This window comes from Podarcis bocagei (assembly GCF_964188305.1).
Source record: "Podarcis bocagei genome assembly, chromosome: 1".
NCBI lineage: Eukaryota > Metazoa > Chordata > Lepidosauria > Squamata > Lacertidae > Podarcis > Podarcis bocagei.
This window is the reverse complement of record NC_138125.1, coordinates 136,351,339-136,364,232: the sequence shown is the minus strand read 5'-3', so window position 1 is coordinate 136,364,232 and position 12,894 is coordinate 136,351,339. Positions and strand designations below refer to the sequence as shown.

The following is a 12,894-nucleotide window of genomic DNA, read 5'->3' as shown; positions in this document are numbered from 1 at the left end:
CCTCGGTGCTGGACCTCAGTGTCCGGGCATAACGATGGGGGTGGAGACGCTCCTTCAGGTATACTGGGCTGAGGCCATTTAGGGCTTTAAAGGTCAGCACCAACACTTTGAATTGTGCTCGGAAACGTACTGGGAGCCAATGTAGGTCTCTCAGGACTGGTGTTATATGGTCTCGGTGGCCACTCTCAGTCACCAGTCTAGCTGCCGCATTCTGGATTAATTGTAGTTTCTGGGTCACCTTCAGAGGTAGCCCCTCGTAGAGCGCATGGTAGTAGTCCAAGCGGGAGATAACCAGGGCATGCACTACTCTAGCAAGACAGTCCCTGGGCAGGTAGGGTCTCAGTCTGCGTACGAGATGGAGCTGGTAGACAGCTGACCTGGACACAGAATTGACCTGTGAGTCCAACTGTGAGTCCAAAATGACTCCCAGGCTGCGCACCTGCTCCTTCAGGGGCACAGTTGCCCCATTCAGGACCAGGGAGTCCCCCACACCCACCCACCCCATCCCTCCAAAACAGTACTTCTGTCTTGTCAGGATTCAACCTCAATCTGTTAGTTGCCATCCATCCTCCAACCGCCTCCAGGCACTCACACAAGACCTTCACTGCCTTCACTGGTTCTGATTTAAAAGAGAGGTAGAGTTGGGTATGACTCAAAGGCAAAGGGTGGGCTATGCCAAGCCATCCACTCTACACCGTACACAGTACAATAATTAATAGAATAATGAATACTTTGTTGCATAGTAGGTCTTTGAACAACAGTTTAGATGTCCCCAGACCTCGTCATACGAAGTATTCCTTCCTCATGAAAAATGAATCTTCAGGTGTTTTTCCTAAAATGCACATAACCTCACTTTCCTCCAACCCAGGAGCTATCAGTTGTCCCAAGTGCCCAATTACATCTGCTGGGGACAGGCAGTTTTGTTGTTTGTGTCTCTGCCCCGGCATTCCTTCCCATCTCACAACCACAAAGTGCTCTTGACAACAGGGTGGCGCAAGTGTTGCTGCTCCTACACCCCCCGCCAAGAAGCGCCAGACAGACCCTTTCACTGCACTTCTTTCAGCACCTGCCAAAAGCAATTTTGTTAAAGCAAGCCTACTCAGAGCTGGATAGCTCAGCTGGTTAGAGCCGGGTGCTGATAATTCCTGCACTGCTGGGGCTTAGACTGCGTGATCCTCAGGGTCCCTTCCAACTCCACGATTCAGACATATTTTATTTATTTTTATTTATTGAATTTATATAAGGTGTACATATATTTTAATCTGTGGTTTTTGTTTGCAATGTGTATTTTTAGTCTGTTAATTCTGGAGATGGGAAGGTCTGGGGAAAAAACTGGAAAAATTGGGAAAAAAACCAGGTTTTTTCCTGGGGGTTTTCCAAAGCCGTTTCCCCCCAGAAAAATTGTAAAAAAATCAAAACCCAATTTGATATAGTTTGAATATTCCACACACTTCCTTGCCCATTCTCCCCCCCCCAAAAAAAAACAGCTTTGGATTTTTTTTAAAAAAAACCTGCCCCCCCCCCCAATTTTTCCAGTTTTTTTCCAGGCTTTCCCATCTCTAGATTCCTTAAAAGTGTGGAACAAACATTATGTGGCACTTAGAAAAGTGTCAGTTCTGCAAATCAAAGTGGTCAAGCGTATTTGAGATTTCAGTTGAAAAAAATGCTGGTTTTGTATATTGATGGACTAGATTATTCTAATTCAAGGATCAATTTATCAGAACTTTCTAGAATAAGTTTTTTAAAGTATAGTTTAGTATAATTTACAATGCCTTTGCAACGTAGAGATGATTTCAGATACAACCTGGAATTACAAATTTACCCCCAAAGAATAATGAATCTATTCTGCTTCCGTATAGAATATGATTGTGTCTTTTAGTGAAATTATATAAACCATTAGGACAAAGCAGAGGAAGCTAGTAATATGCAGTGGAAGTTAAAATGCATAGTTCCATCAGGTGTGGAAAGTCTGCAGGTGTTAAACGAGCTGAAGCTGATTTTTAAAAAAGGAAAGAAAAAGATCTCCAGTAACAAACTCTGGGCATCCAGAGAAAGTTATGGATCCAGGAGACCCCCCAGCCCAAAGCTGTGAGGTTGATTTTACAAGGGGAGTGAAACCCCATCTAGAAGGGGCCACTCACCTGATCTAGACTGCTAGTACCGTACTCTAGCAACATCCCTTCTGTCTTGTCTGAATTAAGTTTAAACTTCCTCTGCCTGCCTGAGATTGGACAATGGAAACAACAGGTGGAGTTCAGTGTTGTCTACATGTTGACTGGACTTCAGCCCAGAGTTCCAGGATGAGTGGCAGGGAGGAACTTGGGTAGACCATCATGCTGAGATAGCCGCCTTCAGACTCCATATTTCTTTGTATACGGCACAGTTTGTTTTCACACATTTAGGGAACATGCATAGATCCTTCCTAGGCTTTTAAACTGAAAAGTAAACTGATAGAAAGATTATGGTCTCTTTCTCACAAAGATGGTAAACCTTAAGATGGCCCACTTCAGGCTTCAGATGAGGATTCACATGGCAGAACTTTCCTGCACATACATGGAACATGGGATTCTAACATGATCAGTGTAGAGCATATTCTTTCCATGCAGAAGGTCCCAGATTAAACAACAAAGTAAGCCTAGGAAGGATGCCTGTTTGAAACCATTGCTGTATAGATACTGGCTGTACCTCAGTATAAGGCAACTTCTTAAAATTTTGCAGGAATGTGTTTTTCTATTTTTCTGTGTCAAGGAAATTGTTCCTTTGCAAGAATGCCTGAAAACTGAATTTTCTACCTCACAGAAAACTAGTATTACTAAATGAGTGCAAAGGCGCAACTGATTTTCCACTACTTTGGTCCTCTAAGCACACTAGTTATAATCCTGCAAGCTCTTCTATGTGGAACATAGGCTTATATTGCAGTCTTTCTCTGTGTCTGCAGTGAACACTACTCATAGGACTAATCACCTGAAATTCACAGGTATAATGTGTTTGCTGTAGATTCACAATGCAAGTTGCCATTAGGTGCCCTGTAATAGTATTTAATCGGTCCCAGCTCCTGCCAACCTATCAGTTTGAAAGCATGTCAAAGTGCAAGTAGATTAACAAGTACCATTCTGGCGGGAAGGTAAATGGTGTTTCCATGTGCTGCTCTGGTTTTGGTGTTCCATTGCACCAGAAGTGGCTTAGTTATGCTGGCCACATGACCCAGAAAAAACTGTCTGCGGTCAAACGTCGGCTCCCTCAGCCAGTAAAGCGCAACCCCAGAGACGTTCACAACTGGGCTTAACTGTCAGGCGTCCTTTACCTTTTAATGGTATTTACACAAGGTTGTTAGTGAAGACCCTGAGCAAACTTTAAATCCTGAATTGTCACTTGATATTACAACCTTGATCATATCACAGTGAGAACTTCTTCCCTGCTCTAATTAATATTACATTAGGCATAGTGTCACATAACTTGCTAAAATTGTATTTTGAGCTCCTTGTGGACAGTATGGAGCATTTTCTGCTAGTTACCAGTCATTTTCCAGGAATTCGGATTGAAAGCCTTTGTGATAATAAAACTATGGAGGGGAAATAGAGCTGACCCATATGTGGGTAATTAATAAAAGAATCAGCTGAGCACTTAGATTCAAAACATGGGGCTTTACATCTCTCCAGTGGGAGAGAGCCCCCAGCAGCATTAAAAAAGGAATAAAGCAGTGGTATAGCATGGAATATAGGTTGTAAAACCCTTTTGCATATCCCATTTAGTGTCAGGCTTCGGAGAAACGCACCCCCCCCCGGCTGTGCATCAGCAGAACAAAGAAATTGGAGTCCCTTACCTGTTTAAGAGTGTTTAATGATCAGAGCAAAAGAACAACGCAGCCATTCTCGGAATAAAGGTGCTCCCAATTAAGCTTCCCTCTGACTCTCCCCTGAGTCATCTTCATCACTTCCTCCTTCTTGCAACCTGATCTCACAACCACTGAGCCTTCTGCATAGCAACCTTATCAGCTCTCCTTGCCCTTGGAGATAAAGGCTGAACACTTTCTAGTGAAGGGGAGTCCGGGATCTCTCTCTCTTCCTGTTCTGCCTCTCCTAGTTGTTCCCCACTCAGCTCTGCCCACCTGTTGTTTTCCGAACTATGTCCCTCTGCAAACCAGTTCTCTAAATCTATGCTGCTCCACTGTTCCTGGGCAGCTTCAGGATCCTGGTCAGGAGCAGGAAGAGGGGAAGGTTCCCACCATTCCTCATCAGAGCTGTAATCCTCAGACATTTAGTCTGCTTTAAAGCTCTTCCCCCACCCCCGCAATGAACGGACCATGCACTCTTAAGTAAGTTTTAGATGTTTTGCTTACCAAATCCAAAGGTCTAGTTCATGCATTATTCCATGCAGCAGCAAGGAGAACACAAGTAGATTATTCTTCTGTGCAAAATACGGCATATAGTTTCGAACACGTAGTCTGAACTTGGAGCAAGTTTAGTCATGTCCATCCTCGTCAGTTATATAGTGAGAAATGAAGTGAGAGAAAGGAAGAGAAGAACCTTCACTTCCTCCGTCACAGAGAAGAGGGGTTGTGACCTATCTTTGTCTAGGAACAGAACTCTCTGGTCTTACATGGTACACTTTTTTTCTTCCCCAAACATTTCGACCCCGCAACTGGTCTAAAGTGAATTATGGTGAATTTCAAGGCTGAATTCAAGCAACCCTGCCCTGCTGGTCACAGCTCCAGAATTACTACTGACTTAATTAGACTTTGATTCATTATGTCTTGTTGTACATTGTATGGTACTGAACCACACACGCCCACCCGTAGTTTACCCCTATACTAGCTTTCTCCCTGTTGAGTGCTGAGTTCATTTTGCTTTGTAGGAGTAGTAAAGTCTTTACCACATTAGTTTTAGGAGACAGATTAATTCCATTTAAAAAATAAGAAGCATGGACACTGAAAGATCGAAGAAATAACTTTTTTTTTAAAGTTTCCTGGACTGGATTCTGGCCCTTCTAGTCACTTTCCTATTATAGAATCCAATTGCCCAGTTGAGCCACGTTAGCAAATCCAGGAGGGAAGAAGTGGTTCAGATGAGCACATGGAAGTTCTGGCTATGAAGCAAATGTGGTGCCAATGGGCTCATGTCCTCATCTCTCTGGTGCTGGGGGGTGGGGGTGGGATCAGGGCTGGTAAAGAAAAAGATGGGGGAGGGCCCGGGAGGGAGCTTGGGGGTGGGGCAGTTTACTGGGCCGATGTGTCGAGGCTGGAGGTATATAAATGGAAATGGTGGTCCATCCTGAGAAGAGCAGGGCTGGGCAGTGAGTCTGATATCTTCAGATGGTTGGCAAAGGCAACACAGTTGGTACATCGTTGGGAGAAGACAGGTTTGTGGAAAGGAAAGGCAGCTCCATAGCAAAAAGGGAGGAGACCTGTTCCAGAGGCTTATTGCCTTCATGTCTTACCTGCAAGCTTCCTAAAAGCATCAGATTGGCCTTTGCTGGGAACAGGGTGCAAGCCTAGTGACCCCCCCCATTGATCTGACACAACAGAGCTCTTCTTACCATCCTTATTTCACAGTGCAGTGCCCTGAACTGACTGTGTGACTATTGCAGAGGGATCTTCTGCAGCACTATTAAAACCTTGCGTAAAAATGATCATTTGGATTTAGTACATTTGAATTACAATACAGTTCAGTATAACTCAGCATAAACAAATGTGGGGGTGGGGGGGGGGACGGACGACAAAAAAGAAAGACACCTTTTGTAATATATAGCCCCTAGAAGGTATGTAGTGATAAGGAATTGATTGAACGAGTTAAGTAAGTAATGCTGCTGATTGTATGTTTGTATATTGTTGCTTGCAGTTGTTGAAGTCAATAGGAGGGACATAGTCTTCCTGATAGATGGCACAGCAGCCTTGGGAACTGCTCCTTTTAATGCAATTCGTGATTTTGTGGCCAAAATCATCCAGAAACTGGAAGTTGGACCGGACCTTGTTCAAGTTTCAGTGGCACAATATGCAGAAACTGTAAGACCCGAGTTCTATTTCAATACCTTCCAGAACAGAAAAGATGTCCTTGCAAGTGTCAGGAAGATAAGGCCAATGGGTGGTTCTGTACTCAACACCGGCTCTGCACTGAGGTATGTGAAAGACAACTTATTCACCAGCGCTGCTGGAAGCAGGATCAATGAAGGCATACCATCAATGCTGGTCCTTATTACTGGTGGAAAGTCCCAAGATGATGTTGCCGAACCAGCGCAGGAAGTGAAAAGGAATCGCATATTCATCCTGGCTGTTGGGTCCCGAAAAGCAGATCGTGCTGAACTAGAACAAATTGCCTACGAACCATCCCTAGTATTCAGTCCTTCCGAGTTCCGCACACCTGTCCTGGTAAATACTCTCAATGATATTTTGTCACCCCTGAGGACACTGTCCGGATGGATTGAAGTAACACCAAGTGGAAAAGGTAAACACTGTTCTTGTTAAGTTCTAAAATGCATTTGACCTTTGTAAATAATACTGTTTTAAAAACAGCCTCCCCACCCCGGTTATTCATCCTCAGCAACACTAATGATAATTTACAATGGGTTTATTCGTCACTTTAGATTTCTCCAGGGCAGGAGTCTGTTTGGCAGGCCTCGTTTGCTGCAACCAACTCTTGAAACAGGCCTTCTGTCTATCTCTTCTGTCACTTGCATCTCTAGGGAGCTGGTAGACTGCTAAATGCACCCAGGACATGAAAGACTGCACTTATGGGATATAAATCTTTTGCAGTGAACACTTTTAAGAATCCTGAGCAGTGATGAAGATGGCAAAACTAATGCAGAACAATAGTGTTAGTTTTCTAAGGAGCTTTTATAATAATCCTGATTTTTTTCCTAATACGGAGCTCAGTTATTCTAGATTTGCTAAATTTTAAAGCATTATCCTAAATTAAGATGAATATCACGGGAATATCTGTCACTTAACAAGCTTTTTCAAAATGTATGTCTCTTACTAATACAGTCTTGCATGATGCATATAAACAGTGGCATTTTTATTTTAAAATATAAATTAAAAATGTTCTAAATGTTCTTATACTTCAATATGTACCGTATATATATATATATTCTCTCTCTCTCTCTCTCCCTCCCTCCCTCTGTCTTTCCTCTCCCTCCCCACCCCCTGTTTCATTCCCTGCAGGTATTAGCATATGGGCATAAATTGCAATTATCCCTTTCTAATCTTACAATTAGGCTTTCAAACTATTGTCATATTTACACATTTAATAGCTGTGTGGGGTGGAGAACCTCTGACCTGAGGGCCAAATTTGGACTGCTAAGCTTCCAAATTTGGCCCACAAGGCTGTTCCCCCTAAACCAGTGGTTCCCAATTAGCTAAATTCTGTAGACCCCTTGTTTTTCAAAAGCCAAGCCATGGACTCACTACTTTGGAAAATATTGATATCTCTTTGGTAGTTTTCCAAATCTTTACTATGGTCATAGACCAGCATAAGCTAAAAGCACCTCCATATATAAATAAAAGATGCTAGATAGGCAATAAGGCAACTGCAGAAGTAGAGGGTGCACATACTCATTCTCTCAGTTGCAGTAGTTTTTGTTATGTGAATGGTGCCATGGATCCCCTGGGTGGGTTATGTGGACCCCCTGGGGTCTGTGGGCTACCAGTTAGGAACCACTGCCCTAAACCAGGCACATCTGGTGTTATATCTGATGTCAGGTGTGAGTTAGATGAAGACACGGCTGCAGAAAGCAGGGCTGAAGTGGACCAGCGCAGTCAGACATGGACATTGTCAGGGCTGGGCACAGGACGCAAGGGGTGGGGTCTCGTGAGAGTGTCCCTGCTCTAGTCATGTGGGGGAATTGAATTCCTTCTAGATATGGATCAATCCATTCCTGCTTTTTCAGGTGCTCCATAGACTCATTTGGGGAGGGAACAGAAAGGACCCAATCCACCCCAGGAGGGGATTTAGCAGGTGCCCTGGTGCTTCAACAGAGACATCTGTGGGCCTCTGCACATGTGCTGACACATTTATGACACGTATAAAAGCCTCTAGGATCTGGCCTTAGTCCAAAGACATTGTCAAGTGAGTGCTGAGGATCAGGCTGTTTTGGAACTTTCCAGTCCATTTTTGATGCCCAATAATATCAATTGGATACATAAATTGTTCTGAGCTTTCAGATCCAGTTTAAAAATCCATTTACACTGAAGTTCACTGGCAATTTTAAACATGAAAGAGTCCCTGCTTGCGTCACCTGTAGACAGAAAACCTAAAATGTAGTTGGGTGTGTTTTGACCCATGTGAGGGGGGGGGGGCATCATGACATTTCACTCGTTTCTTCCTTCCATCTCTTCATGGCTGTCCTGTTTCTCTTCTCTCTCACGAGGTGAACATGTGTGTACAGCAAATGTTGTATGCACACATGACAAATTCTGGTATGTTTTTCTGTGATTTCTTACATTATTTTCTGTGCTCTACTGCAGTTCTGTTAAATAAAAGGGATATCATCTTTCTTTTGGATGGATCAGCCAGCGTTGGAAATGCCAACTTCCCATTGGTCTGTGACTTTGTTGTGAGCCTAGTTGGCTCCCTTGATGTTGGAATTGATGATATACGAATCGGCCTAGTGCAATTTAGTGAGAATCCGAAAACAGAATTCTTTTTAAACACTTTTCTAACCAAGGCAGAGGTACTCAATCATCTAAGGCAATTGAGACTCCTTGGAGGATCAATACTGAATACTGGTGCTGCACTAGACTTTGTCCGTGAAAATCATTTCACCGAAGCCGGTGGGAGCAGGATAGATGAAAGCGTTCCGCAGGTTCTAGTCTACTTTGCGGCAGGGCGATCTGTTGATTCCTTCGAACAGGCTGCCCATTCTTTAGCTCGTGCAGGAGTGCTGACCTTCTGCGTTGGTGTTAAAGATGCTGATTTGACAGAACTTCAGCGGATTGCATACAATCCACAAATGGTATTTCTTAAGGATGAATTCAGTTCTCTGGCAAACGTGCCACAGGAAATGATTGGTCAAATAACAACATATTATGTTGAAGAATCAGCAGGTAATTTGTTCCTTTCTTCATTCAAAATGGATTTAAGAATGATTTTGTTTTATCTTGCAGGTATGTTTCAAATGGCATGAAACATTTTGCCACAGCTGTGTCTTAGAGGCATTGCACACATTGTGAAATTCATGTAGGGAACCTGTTTCCATACACATAATGAGCATCACGGATGAAGGCTGCCACGTGTGACTGCCGCAGCATCCCTAACATGTTCCTTCCATGTTTGAATTTTCTGAAGAAGCCCTTAGGGCTGTTTCACACATTCTATGCACAGGGTATAAATAGAAATGCGGTTGGCTGGTGCAAACCCAAGTGCAGTGTTTTGCATAATGATTGCACGTGCATTTATTTTACCATTTGGACATATCTCAAGAAGCTACAGTTGACAAAATAGATACATGAGGAGTGCTCATTTTTTTCTTTCTATAGCTTTACTTTACATTTATTTTTTAAAACAAACTATCTCGCTCCTCCTCACTCTATGATACATGTGAAAAGAAGTGCATAACATTTATAACAGTGTCTGAGGGTACAGCTTCTGTGCTCTCCGCCCTCATTCCCCCCACTTTCTTTGTTCCGAAGGGGTGGGGAAGATTACCGTATTTTTCGCCCTATAGGACGCACTTTTTCCCCTCCAAAAATGAAGGGGAAATGTGGGTGCGTCCTATGGGGCGAATGCAGGCTTTCGCTGAAGCCTGGAAAGCGAGAGGGGTCGGTGCGCACCGACCCCTCTCGCTCTCCAGGCTTCAGGAGAGCCCCACCGCCAGCCCCACAAGGTCGGGGGACAGCGGGGAGGCGGAACACTGCCATCCCGCTGTCTCCCGATGTGGTTTGGAGGCTGACGGCGGGGAGACACGTGCTTCTCCCCGCCGCCAGCCCCGCAAGCTCCGGGGACAGCTGGGAGGCGCAGCGCGCCTTCCCGCTGTCCCCGGACCTGGTCTCAAGGCAGGCGGCGGGGAGAAGAGCGCTTCTCCCCGCTGCCGTCCCCACAAGTGCCTGGGGGGGGGGAAGAGAAATTATTTTCCCCCTTTATTTTCCCCCCAAAAAACTTGGTGCGTCCTATGGGCCGGTGCGTCCTATGGGGCGAAAAATATGGTAACTATCTGTGCACACAATAAAATAGAAGCCCGATAAACACACAGAACGTGACTTGCTGTCTCCCAGGCAGAATCCTAGAGTAGTAAAGCTCTCCAGAGGCCTTTAGTCCTATGCGCTGCCGATGTAGGAGATCCACTGCTGGGTCTCCCTCCTGCCCTCTGTTTCAAAAATGCCTAGCAAAGGGGAGACTACCACCTTCCAGGGCAGTCCATTTCCTTTCAAGCAGCTCGTACCATCAGAAAGTGCCACAATCTTCACTTTGCTGGTTAGCAGGCCGGCAGCCACTGCCTGAGCCTGTGCCGATACCCTTGCTGCTGCTGCTCCTTCTTCCTTTTATCCAGCCTCTTACGAAAAGCAAGACACTGTATGAGATGTAGGAGGTGCCTGCCACTGCATGGTGGGCTGTGGCCGCCTGAGCCTGTGGGGATATCCTCCCCATGTGCCCTCCAGCTACAATAGGACAAAGTAGGCAGCTACCTGAACATGCTCCTTCCTTCCCTCCCCAACTTTGTAAGAAGTAAGCCCCAGCACGGGGCAAAGGAAGCACTCTGGCTAGCAGGCAGCAGTGGCAGCCTAGGCAGCAGTAGTTGGCTCAAGAACTCCTTGCCAGAAAAAAGCACTGGCTATGATAGGAGAAGGCACACTTCTGTACCATCCCTCCTCTTCAGAGCCTTAAAGACAGAAGCCACATGTCTCTACGATGTGACGCTCTCCCTGTGTTGATGACAGAAAGCTGCAAGTACTAAAGTCTGCTTTAGGCGTTTCAAAGAAGCTGGAATCATTTCCATTTCCTCATTTTTAGGTTCACTGATTGCACATCTCAATAATATAGTTCTCAGGATGCATAATACATTAAAAGTACCAATAACACTCTCCTGGAAGTTCTAGAATGATTTCCAGTGATTCCACAATTTGGGGTTTTTAAGGGAAGGTGCTATAGAAAGGCCCAAAGCCTGAATTCTTCCTCTTACATAATCAAGATCACTCTGATTTCTTATCTCCTAGTTTGCAAAATAAATCTGCAATATCTTTTTGTGTATTAAACATTTTCATTTCTCTTAGCTCCAGAAAACAAGTTTGATATCTTGTTCTTGATTGATGGCTCAGCCAACCTTATGGGTCAGTTTGTTGCTGTTCGGGACTTTTTGCACCGGATTATTTCTGACCTGGATGTGGGTCCTGATGCCATACGTGTAGCTGTGGCACAGTTTAGTGATAACGTGCAACTTGAGTTCAACTTTGAAGACATCCCAAACAAGCAAGACATCCTTCAGAAAGTGAAAAGAATGAAGTTAAAAACAGGGAGGTTGCTCAACATTGGTGCTGCGTTAGATTACGCCACGAGGGAAGTATTTGTGAAGAGTGCTGGAAGCAGGATTGAGGAAGGAGTGCCACAACTACTTATGCTCCTTGCTGCTGGGAGATCAAGCGATAGTGTGAATGACCCTGCTGATGCTCTGAAACAAATTGGAATTATTCCCTTTGCTATCAAATCCAGGACTGCAGATCGTAGCGAATTAGAAAAGATAGCTTTCGACCCTCAATTTGTGCTAGTTGCTGACTCCCTTTCCAGAATTGGGGACCTACAACTTCAAATAGGCAGTCTGCTGAAAGACATTCCGTCTCAGCCATCAGGTATTCATTTCTGCAGTTTTCGTCTTTTTCTTTGAAGCATGCACAGTCCAACGGGTTACACAAGAAGCTGTAAATAAGAAATTGCTGGCTAGCTGCAATTTGCTCAAAGCATTTAGGAGAGTCTGTTTACTTTGAAAAAGTCTCAAATAGATAATTCTTGATGCATGTAAAGTGCAGGGAGTGTTGTGCTTCCTCTTTGCATGAGGGAGACCTCATTCACGTCTTCTCCCAGATACAAACGTCATTGAGTGTGCAGCTATAAGGTGCTTCCCATATATAATGAAGTGCAGTAGTGATACTAATAGGCTTTGAGTTGGGGGAAGTTTGAAAACAGACTCCCCAGTTTGGAAATCCAAGCTCTGTCATGAGCCCAGCACCAATCTGTATGATAGATTATATCAGAAAGAACACAAAGCAACTGTTATATTTTACCTGTCAGCATAGTAATCTCTTGCTTTTTCATGACTGCTTGCTATAGGTAAAGCACTTGCCCTGGAAAAAGCTCTTTTCTCTCATTATCAAATGCTGCTTCTCCATCCTATAGCTGCTTATTTGCTTGCAGTGCCGTATAGCATGGCCATTTTCAGCCTGATGTGTGGGAAGGTAAAGCCAGTGTAAACGAGGGGTAATTTAAGTAGGGGCCCATCCACACGTCCTTTTGTGCCGTATATCTAGGGACAGGTCTGGGCTCTCCAGGTCCATGAGCATTGTTTTTTCTCTTCTTTTCTTGCGCTTTGATCTGGGAAACCTGCATTTTACAGCTGAAACATAGCAAACAGCAACTGGGTTTTCCACAGATGGTCATTCATTCTGAGTCAGTGGTTAAAACATGGGTTTTCTTATGGAAAGTGCCAGGACAAAACAAAAACAAAAACCCCATTTGGACACAGACCTGGAAAGCCCAGAGCTGTGTCTCGAAAGCCTGTAGCCAAGGTATGTGTAGATGAGCCCTTGAAGTGACCCTGAGTGTGGAAGAGAGAACTTTCAAGTGTTTGCTACTGAGATGACGATGGGAGCCGGAAACAGAGAGAAAATGAAACTTCACAGTGCACAGGAATCTCTTGGTTTCTGAAGGCTCCCCTGAAGCATTTCAAATCCAGAATCTCTTCTTTGGGCTCAAT

The 12,894-nt window shown here is 44.4% G+C and overlaps 1 protein-coding gene across 14 annotated transcripts in view; it reads left to right on the top strand.

The window, feature by feature from the left end:
• Positions 1–12,894, top strand: part of COL6A3 (collagen type VI alpha 3 chain) — a 107,722-nt gene that overhangs the window by 30,861 nt on the left and 63,967 nt on the right. For 13 of the 14 annotated variants that reach the window (XM_081189529.1, XM_081189539.1, XM_081189541.1 and 10 more), the window contains 3 exons: positions 5,838–6,440; positions 8,459–9,037; positions 11,201–11,773. In XM_081189529.1, coding sequence (XP_081045655.1) covers positions 5,838–6,440; positions 8,459–9,037; positions 11,201–11,773 — 1,755 coding nt within the window. The remainder of the gene's footprint in view (positions 1–5,837; positions 6,441–8,458; positions 9,038–11,200; positions 11,774–12,894) is intronic. The other variant, XM_081189530.1, reaches the window with a different exon arrangement.